The 15619-nt window shown below is 57.0% G+C and overlaps 1 protein-coding gene across 16 annotated transcripts in view; it reads left to right on the top strand.

Moving 5' to 3' along the window:
- The window catches only part of TMC6 (transmembrane channel like 6), a 21188-nt gene extending 5569 nt beyond the window's left edge, over positions 1-15619 (top strand). For 6 of the 16 annotated variants that reach the window (XM_066381381.1, XM_066381380.1, XM_066381378.1 and 3 more), the window contains 16 exons: positions 690-795; positions 919-1015; positions 1270-1527; positions 1851-2044; positions 2926-3070; positions 4095-4250; positions 4699-4853; positions 4948-5029; positions 5245-5342; positions 6665-6757; positions 7052-7127; positions 7864-7997; positions 8159-8335; positions 8430-8508; positions 10645-10712; positions 11438-15619. In XM_066381381.1, coding sequence (XP_066237478.1) covers positions 690-795; positions 919-1015; positions 1270-1527; positions 1851-2044; positions 2926-3070; positions 4095-4250; positions 4699-4853; positions 4948-5029; positions 5245-5342; positions 6665-6757; positions 7052-7127; positions 7864-7997; positions 8159-8335; positions 8430-8508; positions 10645-10712; positions 11438-11504 — 1985 coding nt within the window. In that variant the 3' untranslated portion in view covers positions 11505-15619. The remainder of the gene's footprint in view (positions 1-689; positions 796-918; positions 1016-1269; positions 1528-1850; positions 2045-2925; positions 3071-4094; positions 4251-4698; positions 4854-4947; positions 5030-5244; positions 5343-6664; positions 6758-7051; positions 7128-7863; positions 7998-8158; positions 8336-8429; positions 8509-10644; positions 10713-11437) is intronic. The other 10 variants (XR_010751087.1, XM_066381383.1, XR_010751089.1 and 7 more) reach the window with 10 other exon arrangements.

Below are 15619 nucleotides of genomic sequence, written 5' to 3'. Positions count from 1 at the left end.
TGGCCAGGCCTCATGGCACCCAGTTGGGAGGTTCTTTCATTGAAGGGGTGCTCCACCTTGGTGTTCCTGCCACTGGGAAAGAAGTGGGGGCCTTTTGGGCTTTTAAGGGTTTGGGTCTGACAGGCAGGCACTTAGGAACATTTGTTCACACGCCCCACACATCTATCGAGTCCTTGTAGCGCTGCAGATGTGGGTCTCAGCTCTGGGTTGTGATGGTGGTGAGCAGACTGGTTCTGGCACTTACGCAGCTTACTGTCTGCACAGCGAAATGGGAACCAGATACACGGAGAAGTGGATGACATGGTGGGAAGTGGTGGGGGACAGGGGTGGGGTTGGGACCCCATCGCTGTTGATCAGAGGTGGGCGGGGCTCAGGTCATTGGGGGTCAGAACAAGGGGGGTGCTTGTGGGGCCCAGGAGGAGAGTGTGAGTCCAAGAGGGGGAACATTGAAAGGGTGCTGAGAACTTAATGGAAGGGGTTCAGAGGGTGGGTGTGTGAGACAGTTGGGCTGGGCAGGGCAGGGTCTGGCTTTGATGGCCATAGAGAACCATCCAGGCCTGGCACAGTGAGCAGAGGCCTGGGGTGGAGTAGGGTAGCAGGTAGGCCTGTCCAGGGTCATGGTCACAATGGCAGGAAGGAGGGAGAGATGCTTCCAGGAACTGACAGGGCTTCCTGTTTCTTTTCTGCAGAGAAGAGGGTCCTCCTGGTGAAGGAGCTGCAGGGCCTGACGGTGGCGCAGCGGGACCACATGCTCCGTGGAATGCCCCTCAGCCTGGCTGAGAAACGCTGTCTGCGGTCAGTGCCCACTCCTCCTGGGCTGGGTGCTGGGCTAGAAAGGCCCTGAGCCTGTGGTGGGTGGTCCCTGGGAGGGAGCGGAGCCCCACCTTGGCCTGGCCCTGATGCTGCCTCTGCCTGCAGAGAAGAGACCCGGGCCCCGAAGGGGAAGCAGTGGGGCCAGCAGGGTCGCCTTGGTCCCCTCTCCTGCTGCAGCTGGTTCCCTGACACCTGTGTCCTGGTAGGAGCCTCCTGGGCTGGGCTTCCGTTTGGGTGGGGCCAGGTGGGCTGGGGGGCCACCCACCCTCCCTCTGCTGTCATGCTCGTGGAGGCCCCTGGCTTCGGCTTAGCTCTGGTGCTACGCATGACCTCTGTCCTCTGCTGGTGTCCCCACCACTGCCCCCTGCACCTCCACACTGGGGCCCTGAACTCTTGGCTCAGGGCCCCCCCCAAAAGAGCCCTGCCTGCAGGACCTCCCTGTCGCTGTCCCCACAGGCCTGGCACAGCCTGGGGCTCGTGCTGCTGTCGAGGCTGCATGCCCTGGCGCCATGGCACTATGCCCTGAAGCGGATCGGGGGCCAGTTCGGCTCCAGTGTGCTGTCCTACTTCCTGTTCCTCAAGACCCTGTTGGGCTTCAACGTGCTGTTGCTGCTTCCTCTTCTGGCCTTCGTTGTGGGCGTGCAGGCCGCCTTCCCGCCAGCGCCCCTGGGCTCTGCCCCTGCCTTCACCGGCCTGGAGCTCCTCACTGGTGGGGTGAGGGCTTGGTGGGGTGGGGCCAGGGGCTCTGAGCCAGTGGGGCACCCTCATGTCCCAGCCTCTCCTGGGGAGAGCCCCAGCCCCATCCTGTGCTGTGACTCCATGTGGGTCATAGTCAGCAATCCTTGTTGTCCAATGTCACTGGGGCCTGGGAAACCCCAGGATGGCTATGGATTTTTGTCTACCTCTGTGTTGTCCTTGTTGGCTGTGCCCTGGCCATCCCCCCTGGGGGCCTGCCCTCTACCTCTTGAAGCCTGAGGGTGGGTTCGGTGTGGGCTGGGCCGGGGGAGGGCTCCTGACTTGGCTGGGCTTCCTCCCAGCAGGGCTACTTCACTGACTCTGTCCTGTACTACGGCTACTACAGCAATGCCACCCTGAACCGGCTGTGTGCCAACCCGCCGGATGGTGGCCTGTGCACCCCTGAGGCAGCCGGCCTGCCCTACCACATGCCCCTGGCCTATCTTTTCACTGTGGGTGCAGCCTTCTTTATCACCTGCATTACCCTGGTGTACAGGTAATCGCCTTCCACCACAGGACCCTGACTCTGTACCATTGATTCATCCATCCATTCATCCATCCATCCATCCATTCATCCATCCATTCTTCCACCCACCCACCCACCCACCCATCACTCCATCCTTTCAACTATCTAACTATCCATTCATTCATCCATGTACCATTCATTTATCCACTTACCATGTACCTACCCTTCCTTTTTTCTTCCCTCCCTCCCATCTTCTTCTTCCTTCCTTGCTTTTTTCCACCCACACTTTCATTCATCCACCCTGCAAATTCACTGGCTGAGCTCAGGGCAGGAAGATAAATGAGCGTAGTGCCTGTCCTTGAGGAGCTTGCTGTCTAGGGGAAGACAGGCTGGCTCGGAGCCCGGGGAGATCCAGGGTGACTGAGTGTGTGCCCAGGAGTTATGGAGCACTATGGGAGGAATCAGACTGGCTTCCTAGGGAAGGTGGCATTTGCCTCAGAGGGGGAAGCTAAGTAAGAATGGGCAGGGAAGAAGGAGAAGAAGGTGTCTTGGTTATCGGGAGAGGCAGTGCAAAGGCCCTGAGGTGAGCCAGAAGCTTCTACTGTATAGCCAAGTCTGAATAGGAGCAGCTGGCCATGTCAGTGGAGAATGGAGCCCCACCCCTCTTCTAGCCACTTATGGCTGGTTGACACTGTGTTTGGACAGGGCTGATCTACAGTGGCCAAATGTCCACACCAGGAGGCCAAGAGCTAGGCTGGAGGACGGGCACGGGGGCCAATCCATGGCCAGAGGACTCTTCCCAGTGGATAGTGGGTTCTGGCTGCAGGGATTGTCCCAGCTGTTGTCTCTCCCCAGCCTCTGTTCCCTGTCCCCTCATTGTCATTCCCCCCACTCTACTTTATTTGCCACAGCATGTCCCATTCTTTTGGGGAGAGCTACCGGGTGGGCAGCACCTCAGGGGCCCATGCCATCACCGTTTTCTGCTCCTGGGATCACAAGGTGACTCAGAAATGGGCCTCTCGCCTCCAACATGACAACATTCGAACTCAGCTGAAGGTGAACCTCTCCAGGGGCCCAGGGCCGCCACCCTCTGACCTTGAATCCTTAGAACACCAGTCCTAGCCTGCTCAACTCTTGAAGACCTGGCCCGTGCTCCATTCAGGACCACACAGCCAGAACTGTGCTGCCGTGGACTGGATGTAGGGGTGGGAGTCTTGTCTTGCCACAGTGACCGGCAGATGCTTCCCAGTTCCAGAGACTCAACACTCAGATCCTCCTGGTTTTGTCTCCTGTCCACTTCCCTCATTTGGGGCTGCCTTTTGTATGCTAGTGAGCAGTAGTGCCCATTGCCCTTGGACACGCAGGAGCCATGTCAACAGAAAACCGCTCACAGTGGGCTTCTGTGGGCACGCTTAGATGCCAGCCTGCCCTCTATCCTGTGGGGACTCGGTGTATTCATTGGCCCTTACCCCTGGGCTGCAGAACCAGGGCCAGTGCTCCACAGGGAGAGGGCTAGGTGTGCTTTGGGGCATCTCCTGGAATCCTTGTGTCCAGGGTAAGGACTGCTGTCTCCCCATGCTACAAGTGAGGAAACTGAGGCACAGAGGTTCATTCCTTTGCCAAAGGCCACAGGGTGGGAGGCTGGCTGAGCCGGGCCTCGTGGGAATGTCTCTGCATTCCTAGGGTTTGTGCTGCAGGACTGACCTCAGGGGAGCTCACAGCCTTCATCTGGCTAACGGGTGGGTCTTCCCTGCCTCTGGGAGGTCCCATGGGCAGGGACCTCCGGGCAACAGGAGGACAGCTCAGAAGGCAGGGCTGGGGGGGAGGGGCTGAGGTCAGCCTCAGGGTGCAACCTGAGCCTGAGTGGGAACAGGTTGACACGTGGGGCTGGTGGGGACTGAGCACAGGCTACCGCCTTGGGTGCGAATTCTGTGTTCTCTGGGCCTGGAGACAGAGCCCCAGAGCTGAGGGAGGGACAGGCAGTGTAGTTGGGAGGGCCCAGTCCCTCTAAGTCTCCCTGTGTGTCTGCAAGTCTCTGCATGGCTGGCTGCGGAGTGAGTGACGGCCTTGCTGCCCACAGGAGCTGCTGGCCGTGTGGCAGCTGCAGCGGGGCCGCGGGAGCCCATGCAGGCGGCTGCGCCAGGTGGTCACGCTGGGGGTCGTGTGGCTGCTGTGCCTGGGGGTCACGCTGGGGTGCACCGTGGCCATCTATGCCTTCTCTGAACACATGATCGAGGTGAAGGGATGGGGTGGGGAGCCCGGGGGGCTTGGCCATGGGGTCAGAATTCTGCTTCATTGGAAAGGGGCCTCGGTAACCGGCATTTGCCCTGCTGGGAAGTCAGCTGGGGCCCCTACCCTGCACCTGGACCTGGGAGCCCCTAGAGGGCCTCATTCTTTCCCCTCCACCTATGTCATGTGGTTTCCTATTTTTTTTCCTTTCATTTTCTCATCTTCTTGTTTCCCTTTTCTTCTAAGGCCTGTGGCCCACCCTCCTTCCTGTGTGGTTTGAACACCAGGCCTGGGGTGGATGTATCTTGAGGGAACAGGGTGCTGCCTGCCAGTTCCACCCCCTCCTTCTGCTCTGGGACCCCTCCCCAAAGCCCAACACTTCCAGGGCCTATCAGTGGACCTGGCCCCTGCCTGTCAGGAGCCTGCCATGACTGCAGCCCATCCCCCCACCCTAGCAGAGCTCCGTGTCTGCTGATCGGGAGTGGGCACTGCTGGCCCTGCCCCTGGTGGTCTGCCTCCTCAATGTGGGGGCCCCCTACCTGTACCGCAGTCTGGCTGCCCTGGAGCGGCATGACTCCCCCGTGCTGGAGGTGTATGTGGCCATCTGCAGGTATGTGACCAAGTGGAGCTGGTGGGGCCTCCTGGGATGCGGCCCCTCTCCGCGAGGCACCCCTCCCTCAGCCTATATGCCTCGCCCTCCACAGAAACCTCATCCTCAAGACGGTCATCTTGGGGATTCTTTGCTACCACTGGCTGGGCCGCAGGGTGGGCACCCTGGAGGACCAGGTGAGGGTAGGCCTGGGAGGCGTTGGGGGAGGCTGTGCTGGCCCCAAGGGCGGGTGCAGCGACGGCCCCTCGCAGCAGCAGCAGCCCCACCTGCTTGCTCTGCCCTAACGTTATCTGGCCTGGTCTAAAGGCAGATTGGAGGCCCCCAGGTGGGCTGGACAAGCAGGGTAGGTGGGGCACCCGGGCACGGGGGTGCTGAGGTCTGTCTGTTCCAGTGCTGGGAGAACTTTGTGGGCCAGGAGCTGTACCGGCTCATGGTGATGGACTTCATTTTCATGCTGCTAGACACGCTCTTTGGGGAGCTGGTGTGGAGGTGAGGCCCCTCTGTGAGCATCGGTCCCTGCCCTCACCCCGCCCTCGGAAGGGCTCAGAGCACTGGCACCTGTGTGGCAGGGCGGGGCCCCCGGGAGGTTCTCAGGCCACTGACCTCCCAGATGAGGACTGCAAGTCTCTGCTCACAACAGCTTTTGTAAAAGATCAAATTAAACTGGGAAAATATGAGACTGGACGTCACCTATTTTTAGGTTGGAAAGGAAAATGGGTTTTTCTGTGATGTGTACAATATAATCTTAGTCTAGTGCAGTGGTTGGCAAACTCATTAGTCAACGGAGCCAAATATCAACAGTACAGCGATTGAAATTTCTTTTGAGAGTCAAATTTTTTTTTTATAAATTTTTATTTTAATGGGGTGACATCAATAAATCAGGGTACATATATTCAAAGAAAACATTTCCAGGTTATCTTGTCATTTAGTTCTGTTGCATACCCATCACCCAAAGAGAGATCGTCCTCTGTCACCCTCTATCCAGTTTTCTTTGTACCCCTCCCCCTCTTCTTCCCCCTCTCCCCCTTTCCCTCCCCCCACCCCCCATAACCACCACACTCCTGTCCATGTCTCTTAGTCTCGCTTTTATGTCCCACCAATATATGGACTCCTGCAGTTCTTGTTTTTATCTGATTCGCTTATTTCACTCCGCATAATGTTATCAAGGTTCCACCATTCTGCTGTAAGTGATCCGATGTCATCAGTTCTTCTAGCTGAATAGTATACCATGGTGTATATGGGCCCCATCTTCTTTATCGTCTTCTATTTTTTTTACAGTGAATTTTTTAAACTTAAACTATATAGGTAGGTACACTGTTATTAACTTAATTAGGGTACTGCTAAGCTGGCCACACTCAAGGGACCAAAGAGCCAACCAAAGAGCCGCACGTGGCTCGTGAGCCGCGGCTTGCCGACCACTGGTCCAGTGCAGAGAGAAAAGGGCAGGAAGAGAGAGTGGGGAGATGTGTCAGAGTGCTTGGGGGCCACGTGGCGCCAGCAGCGCAGGAGCTTTTTAGTTGCCTCTTCTGTTTTCTTGGAGAACGTATGAATTTAATAATTCAGATTTTAAAAGGTTGATGCCAATTGTGTGTGTTTACACCTGGGTGCATCTGTGTGTACTTAGAAAAAGGACTGAGATAAAGCAGGTGGGGACCCCAAGGTGCCATCTATCTCCCCTGGACATTGCTGAGTGCCTGCGGTGGGGAGGGTGTGTGCGTCACCCTCGGGGGCGGCTGCCTTTTAGGCCTAGGGACTAGGGTTCGTCTCTAGGATTGGCCCTGCTGAATGTCCCTTCAATTCCTCTGCCCCAGGATCATCTCTGAGAAGAAGCTTAGGAGGGGGAAGCCTGAGTTTGACATTGCTGGGAATGTTCTGGAACTGATTTATGGGCAGACCATGACCTGGTGAGCATCTTCCAGTGGCCTTCCACTGCCCCGCCCTGAGGGATGGCTGAGCCCCTTTTCCCTGGGGACCACAACAAGGCCCAGCCCTGGCATCCTGGGGTGACATGGGCCCTAACCCCTCCCCTCCTAGGGCACCAGTTCAGTGGCAAGTCTTGCTGAGTTCTTCCTGGCCTTGGGGTGGGCAGAGGAGGGGAGGGCGTGAGGCAGCTTGTTCCAACCCCGAGCTAGGCCCGGTGGCTGCTCCGGCCTGGGAGCAGCACAGGCCTCTGGACATAGACTCTCCCCTCCTCCCAGGCTGGGGGTCCTCTTCTCGCCCCTCTTGCCTGCCATTCAGATCATCAAGCTGTTGCTGCTCTTCTATGTCAAGAAGGTAACGATGTTAGCCGGGCCCTTGGAGGGCAGCCAGGGCGGGCCGCTCAGCCGGCCGACACAAAGTCCTGGCACTTGGAAACATTCCCCTGACCCAACTGGTGTGGGGCTAGCAGCCCAGGGCCACACTCTGGGGTCAGCCCCATGCCCCTCCCCTGGCATCACTGCCTTTGGCAGGCTGGGCAGCGTCTTGTTGGGCCCGTGGTCATTACTGGGTGCCTGTGTGCTGGGTGTAGGGCAGGGGAGAAGGGAGGTGCTCTGAGCCTCAGCTCCGCTGGCTGTGGGGCGTGACTTGTCCTGTGTCCTCGGGCAGGGGACTCAGTGGTGAGAGCCAGGCTCTTCTCCCTGGTTCTCCATTTCATCCTCTGTGCGATGGGGACAGCGCACCAGGGGGATGGTTAGAGATGACAATTACACAGTGGGGACACTGAACTGGGGGGTGTGTGGCTGGAGATGACATTTGTAAAGTGCTGGGTATAGTATCTGGCCCAGCAGAGACCTTGAATCCAGTAGAGGTGTCCATTACTACCAGCTCTTCTGCATACGGGTGACCCTGGACAAGCCCTCCTCCCTCTCCATGTGCCTGTCTCCCCTCCTAGCCCTCGGGCTCAGCTTCTCTCTTGCAGGCTGCCCGCCCTGTCCTGGGCTCTCGCTGAGGCACCCCCACCCCTCGTCCCTGGTGCAGGCCAGGGGACAGGGTGTGGCAGGCTATGGCAGAGCTCAGCCTTTGTCCCCAGACAAGCCTGGTGGCCAACTGCCAGGCACCCCGCAGGCCCTGGCTGGCTTCCCACATGAGCACCGTCTTCATCTCGCTGCTCTGCTTCCCCTCCTTCCTGGGCACTGCCATCTTCCTCTGTTACGCCGTCTGGCAGTGAGTGGGTGCTGGCCTTGGTGTGGGCGGGTCACCCAGGACTTGGGGAGGTTCTGCCTGGTTTGGGTCTTGGGGACTGTGGCTAGCTGGTGGCAATAGTTTGGGGCAATGTGGAGGCTGCCCTTGCCTGGCTGAAGGCTCAGGCTGCCCTCTTCCCGCAGGGTAAGGCCCTCGAGCCTCTGTGGGCCCTTCCGGACGCTGGGCAGCATGTACGAGGCAGGCAAGGTGTGGGTGCGCCGCCTGGAGAGGGCAGGCCCCAGTGTCTCCTGGCTGCCCTGGCTCCACCGCTACCTGGTGGAGAGTACCTTCCCCATCTACCTGGTGTCAGCCCTGCTGCTGTGAGTGCTAGCCGGGCGGGAGGGCCCCTTCGCACCTTCCCCTGCCCTGGGCTCCTGCAGGGGTCTGGCCTGACCTGCTGCCGGTCTCTCCCAGGGCTGTGATCTACCTCAACATCCAGGTGGTAAAGGGCCAGCGGAAGGTCATCAGCCTCCTCAAGGAGCAGATCAGCAATGTGAGTGCCCCTCTCACTGCTCCCACCCAGGGGCCACCTGCTGCTCACCCAAAGGCCCCCCAACCTGGGCTGTTGAAAAGATTTATTTGCCAGACCAATCACACCGACTGACACTGTCTGTATGAAGCGATGGACACGGGACAGCAGGGCACATGGGCCCCTGAACTCTTGATTCCAGCCACAGTAGAGCAACACGGCATTTTAGGGGTGACCATGTGTGGGTACACACAGTCTTAGTGAGGGTCTTCAAGATCCCGGAGTGGCTTTTGGATCCCCCAGGGAACCGGGTCGGAACACAGACCCAGCTCAGTGCTCTCATTTCGCAAACAGGTACACGTGGGCTGGGATTAAAACATTCATATTAAGTGCCGGGCAGTTCATCATGGGAGAGGGAGAAGCAGGGTGGCAGGACGCAGGGAAGCCCAGGCCTCGGCCACCCAGCGCCCACCCTGGGAGGAGGCCTGTCTGGCCTTGTGGGCTGTCCCTCCTTCCCAAGGGCGCCCTTTCCTTGCTCTGTCCCTGTCCTGTGAGTCAGAACGTTCATGTGAAGCAGGACTTCTGCCTTTCACCCCAAGCCCTTCTGCCTGGTCTGGGCTGGCTGCCCCAGGGGACAGCAGGTCTCCGTAGAAATGCTCAGCGGCCCCCAGGGCCCAACAGCACTCTCCTCACTGCTCCCCTCCTTTCCTTTTCCTCCCAAGTTTTCCACGTATGAACTCAATGCTTGTCTCCCCCCCTAACCTTTGGGCTCAGATTTGGGGCCAGTTGGTGCCTTCATCCTCCATGCGGTCTCCACCCTGGGAAAGGACTCGGGGGTCAGGACCATGTCCGGCAAGGTGGAGTGGGCTACGATGCAGCAGGCCTGCGACCCTGCTGCTAGCTGCTGGTGTTGGGGCAAGGGCTCTGGGTCAGCCCTTCCCCAGCAGGCAGACCTCTAGGTCACGGCACCCTCTTCTGACGGGATTATGAATAACACAAGCAGCCCCCCCCCCCACCGCCGGCCACAAACATGGCGTTGTGGGGGTACTGGGAACAGAGGTCAGGCTGGGCATTTTCACTGAGCTGGTTGCCCAGAGACCCCCGCTGGAAGCAGAAACTGCTTCTGGGCTCTGGGCAGTGAGCACCTGCGGCCTGCGGGGGACCAGGTGGGCGGGGGTGGTGGGAGCAGAGCAAGTGGGAGTGGAAGCCAGGAAGCCCAGCTCTGCCCCTTTTCCCTGGGAACTGAAGGACTGTTCTCCAGGCGGCCCTTTAGCTGACAGTGTCCACCCAAGGCCGAGCCCTGCCCCCAGTTCCAAATCTTTGGGGCTACAGGTCTGAGCTCAGCTAGTGCCCTGCCCAGGTGGGCTTTCCTGCACTTCTTACTCATGTGTACAGCCCTCTGTACCCAACAACTCCATCTCAAAGGAGAGAGGACAGGAAGGTGGCTAAGAAGGCCTAAGCGGCTCCCCCAGGTGAACCAGGCGCTCACACACCTTAGGTGCTAAGCTCTGCGTGCTTTCCATATTTAGTTGTCCAAGGAGCCCAGGTCCCCCAGGACAGGCTTCAAAGCCTTGACCAGCTGTTGCTGGCTTTGCATGTGGTGTCCTAGGAGGTGGAGAGGCCAGATTCTCCCCTAGATCTTAAGAAAGGCCACAGCCTTGCAGGCACCTCGATTCTAACCCAGTGAGGCCCACTTTGGACTTCTGACCTTCAGAACTGAAAGATGGATTTGTGTTGTTTTAAGCCACTGTTTGTGTTGACTGGTTAGAACAACAATAGAAACTAATACAAGCCCTGTGACATTCTTATCCCCCTTTTACGCAGGGTGACTCTGAGTTAGAGAGGAGGTGACTTGTCCAGGCAGAGTTAGTAGGTGGTGGGGCCAGTTTTAAATCGAGTCAGGCTGGTTCTGGGGCCCTTGGTGTGTGGCTTGTCCCATGTCCCTTCCACCTTGGCCACTAGGAAGCATAGATTTATATACGTGCCCACTGTCTGGTTTTAGGTTTTCCATTGTCCTTGTTTTGGTGCCTCTTTCCCCCTTTAAACTTTTTTCACTTGTGATGTTGAATACTCCTTATGAGCGTCCCCAAGGGCAGTCTAGAACAGGGCAGTCCAGATGGACAATTTCCATTCTTACCTTTTGTGTTCTGGCATTTATAGGAGGGGGAAGACAAAATCTTCTTAACCAACAAGCTTCACTCTGTCTACGACAGGAAGGAAAGGAGCAGGTGAAGAGCTGGGGGGGGGGGCGTTGGGGCTACTCTGTAACTCCATATATGAGTGTGGGGGAAAGAGGGATGGGGGCTGACCCCTGGGCCTCTTCCCTTGGGGCCCCGAGTTGATTTGGGGATGGGAGGGAAGTGGCTGCTGGCTCCCTGGCTGGCCCCTCAACCCTTTGGAACGCCTCTGCCCTCCTGTCTCACTTTCCTCCCCACATGTGTGGGGCACCTGGGGGAGGAGGAGACAGTTGGGTGTGGTGACAAAGGAGAGAGTGGAAATGAAAGAGCCACGTGCAGGGGCAGGGCGGAGCTGGCCTTCTGGGCCGTGCCTCCTCTCCTCCCGAAAGTTGGGGTAGGGGGCAGCCTAGCTGGCCCTTTTCATTTCCCCAGTCTGTTCTCCCCATGGGGTCAATGCCCGAAATGCAGCTTTGGTTGCCCTAGGCTTGCAGGAAGCACCTTACCTCTAACTCTTCATCTCAGCTATTGTGGTGAGGCCCAGGGAAAGGGAGATGAGTCCAGATAGCTTCCTGCTGCCTAGACAGACAGACAGACATGCAGGAATACACACACCTAACCAGGCGGCCGGCTCAGGTCTGCAGGACTGAGCTCCTGGGCTCTTCCTGGCCTCTGTCAAGCCCTTCACGTCTCTCTGGAGCCTGTTGACCCTCAGAAAGAAGGCTTTGGGCATCTGGTCTCAGCCAGGGTCTCCCTTTACCAACTTCCCTTTCTGGCAGGGTCTGTAGAACCCAGGAGGCTGTGATGCCCTCAGCCCTGCTTATAGACGATGGGGACACCTGGTAGGACAGCGACGAGCCTGGCAGCCCTGCATCTGCTCACCCACTCAAGTCAGTTCCCATGGCCCTGGGCACACAGACATCAACCTGAGACCATGCTGGCCCCCTCTGCGTGACCCCACTGGGACATGGGAAGGCTGACGGGACTCCACAGCTCATCCAGGGCTGGAGCTGCAGGGTGGGTCAGTGGGGCTGGGGCACCCCTAGTGGACTGTTTTGCCTGGGACACCAGTTATTCTGATGAAATATGTTTTGCAAAATGGGTTCATCTTGTGGGAATCTGTGCTCATGCCCGCGCCTGTCCAGGTGTGGCAGCCTGCCTCCACTGCCCCATGGACCATGTGCAGCTCCTCCTTCTGGTTCTCTGAGGCTCCGCCCCTTGCCACAAGGGGCCTTACAACCTCACCAAGTGCCAAGATGCTCCTTCAGCGTCTCCCGGTGCTCGGGGCTATTTCAATCCTGATAAACCAGGCTCCTGCGTTCAGCCCAGGACGCCCTCTGCTGGTTGAGCTCTGGATGGCAGGATGGACACATCCCAGCTTGACCTGGGTCAGCCTGAGTCAGCAGGCAGGAACAACTACTTGGGAGAGGGTGTTCAGGGGGCTTTTGTGGTTATTGGAGTGGGAGAAAATTTAGGGAGGGACTGAGGGATGACATTTCACTTGTGAATGAGCCATGGGGAGAGTAGCATGCCAGGCAGAGGGGCAGCGAGTCCCTGCTTGGGGCAGGTGGGGTGACCCCCAGGTCCCACCAGGCCTGTAGGATGCCGTGTGCCCAAGGGTGCAGGGAGGAGGGTACTAGCCTGTCATAGTTGCCATATCTAGTGGCTGCAGGAGCTGGGTACTGGCCCTGGGTGGGGAAACAGTGGAGCAGCACTGGGCCCCATGCCTCCACACCTCAGAAGGGAACCTGGAAAAGCCAAGCTCAGGCCTGGGAGTGGTGGTGGGAGGGCCAGGTCAGACCCACAGGGAGGGTGCCAGTAGGGCCCAGGCTGGGCCCCCTTCCCAGCAGAGTCCTCTGGAGTGCTCTGTTTTTGGCAGATATTCGGGGCAGATGCTGTCTGCTGATGTGGCTCTAGGTTCACCCAGTGTCAACCTGACTTCTGCACGTGGGGGATGGCTCCCTTGCTGTCCTTGATACATCAGGATCCCTGGGCTTGTGGCCCATTCCAGCCAGGGGGTACTTAGAGGCCTCTGCAGGTAGCTGGCACTGATCCTGGGTGACAACTCTGGTTTGTGTCTCTGGGCCAAACTCATCCAGACACCTTGCTCCAGATAGTCACAGATACACTTTTGGGTGGATGGACACAAAGTGACCACTTTGTTTGGTGTCACCAACAGTTACGGCAGATGGAGCCCGCCTTACCTGCCTTGCACCCCCTCTGAGGTCAGAACAAGCTAGTGATGGCGACAGGCCTGCCCAGGACGTTCTCATTGGGTTACCATGGGATGGTCCGTTACTTCCTCAAGCGCAAGGCCAGGTGCTGCTGTGAAGGAGTTTTGTAGATATGTTTATGTTGACTTGAAGGAGACCTTGGTAACCTGGGTGGGCCTCACACAATCATCTGCAAGATCCAGAGAGCAAAGCTGAGTTTTCTGCAGAAATTCAGCCTCAGCGCCGCGGCCTGTGGGCCTCGCCTGCAGTGTCAGCCTGGCTACCCTCTGTGTGCTTGCTGGTTCTTCTTGTCTTGAGCACACGGGGGGCCTCATGCCCTCCAGCAGGACTGTCTTGCTATGCTTCTTCCATGATGGAGCCGTTTGGGGCTGACTTGAGACGGGCTATGCAGTTGTCTGGACCTGGGGTCTGACCCTTGACCCGCCCAACTCCTGACCTTTGGTGGAAAAAGGCCACAGTTCCCACACAGTGCTTAGCAGCGTGCCCGGCACAGCGTGACTAAAAGAGAAACAGAAAACAAAGAGCTTCCTACAAATGCCAGCTGAGGCCAAGTGACCTTGGGACTTGGTGTTACCATGGGTGGGAGTTGACAGCTGTTTCAGCCTGATGACAAGACCCCTCTCTGCCCCTGCTTCTGCTGGGGAGTTTCAGAAGCTCTGGCACATGGGGCCACCCCCGGAGATGCTGGCTGCATTGTTTTGGGGTGTGCCTTAGCATCGAGGTTTTAAAAAATATCCAAATGTCTGACATGTTGAGGACCACTGCTCTCTGCTCCATCCAGCACCCGAGATGCCACTTAAGCCCAAGGCAGGGCCTCCCACTCGGGGTATGTGGAAACGCTTCTGCTCTTCATGGCGACCAGGCAGCCAGACTCGGAGGCTGTTCAAGGATAGTCCCACACAGGAAGAGCTTGTCCACGGTGTTTCCGCGGTGAACCATGATGGGCAAAGCTACTGCATTAACTGCACGTTTCCCTCATTACTCCTCTGCAGGGCTTTCTTGACCCTTCTCCATGTACCATTCCTGTAAAGACTTCCCGAAATGCCCGTGTCTGTCTGCCCACTCTTCGGGGCCTGCGTGCTTTGCTCCTCCACAGCGCAGTTCTCTCATGTCCCTGGAGTCAGAGCTTGCCATGGCAGCTCTCCCCACCTCTGGTGACGTCCTTTCTGTGCACGTCCCGCTGCCACCACTGAGCATCTGCCTTGTCGTTCTCTGTGCCGTTGCCAGGACAAGGAAAACATGCAGCTCTGAACCAACTGCTTTCCTGATTCAGACAACAAGCCTTCTTCTCACCCATGGCTACTGGATCCCCACCCCACCCCACCCCCCCAGGTGTCACGAGGCAGTCACTCCTGATCTTGGCTCACTGTTGTTCCCAGCCCATCAAAATCCAATCTGGCCTCCCAGGCCCAGGGCAGGTGCTGCCTCTTGCATGAAGCCTGCTGCCTCTGCAGGACACTCCTGAGGCAGAACCTGTTCTTCCAGTCAGCCCTGGTGGTCTGCTTCCCTCAGTGGCTGCACACAGCTGTCAAGCACCGGAAGCACTGGCTTGCAGTGCTGGCAGAGGGCTGCCTCCAGGTTCAGACTAGTTTAGAAGGTCAAGTGTGTTATCTGGCCAAGTTCACTCTTTCTCTGGTCTTTCATTTCTTCCTCCTGATTACGACTCATTCAGTGCTCTGCTTCTGAACTTTCTAAAGAGCCAGGAGTATGCCACCTTGCCTGAGGGGCAACTTGGGTCTTATAGTCTTGAAACGAGGACTTGACCCATAGGAGTGGAGACTAAAAATGTCTGCTTGTCTGAGCAAGGGACCACACAGGACACTTTGGTTTGTCTTCAGGAGGCTATCTGTAATCCTGATGAGACAAGCCCCAACACTCAACTCTCAGGCCACGCCAGTGTTCTGGGGGACTCCTGACTGCCCCGAGACACGCTGTGCTGACAGTGCGCCGCTTTACTCAGGACTGCAGGTTCTGTGCACAAAGTGCTTTGCAAGTTAGCTAAAGTGACAGTACAAAAATAAAGCAATAAAATGTCTAGGGGACACAAAAGACTGTCATTACTCTTTTCTTTCCCAATATTTCTGATGCTCAAACTGGGTCACAGCTGAGCGTGAGCAGGGTCCTCACCCCACTGCTGTAGACAGTCTGGTTTGCAGGTGCTTCTGCTCTTCACAATGACCGGGGAGCCAGACTTGGAGGCCAGGCCTGCTACATGTCCAGTCCCACACAAGCAATGGTTGTCTCTGGGACCACTCAGGCAGGTGACAGCGGGCACATAGCTTGTAAGCACACTGCACCTCTCGGCGATTATGAACAAGATGTCAAAGCGCACTATGAACCACAAAGCAAATGTAAAATTACAAGTCAGGCAACCAAAATTCGGAGTTCAGCTAATGATATAAATGCTGAGGGTGTCATAAAAGGACAGGGACTTTGTTACATAGAGCAGGACAGTTCTCTCTCCCAGTACATAGAATCAATGATACCTAGTTTTGAAAAAGGAAAATAAAAACTTATTTATTTCAACAGCCAAGAAAAAATTGCAGTTTATTAAGATTCAACAAAGCGTTGTACTTTTGAAAGCAACTTTCGGTGCATGTTCTTTAACAATCACATTCTATGAGGAAAAACATTAAAAGCGACAAACTTGTTTTTTTTAATCTCAGAGTTACAGACATCTTCAAAATAAAACGTCAAAAACAAAACAAAACAAAAAAAACAACAAAA

This window comes from Saccopteryx leptura, chromosome 4 (genome assembly GCF_036850995.1).
Source record: "Saccopteryx leptura isolate mSacLep1 chromosome 4, mSacLep1_pri_phased_curated, whole genome shotgun sequence".
Classification (NCBI taxonomy): domain Eukaryota; kingdom Metazoa; phylum Chordata; class Mammalia; order Chiroptera; family Emballonuridae; genus Saccopteryx; species Saccopteryx leptura.
This window is presented reverse-complemented; position numbering and strand designations above follow the sequence as displayed.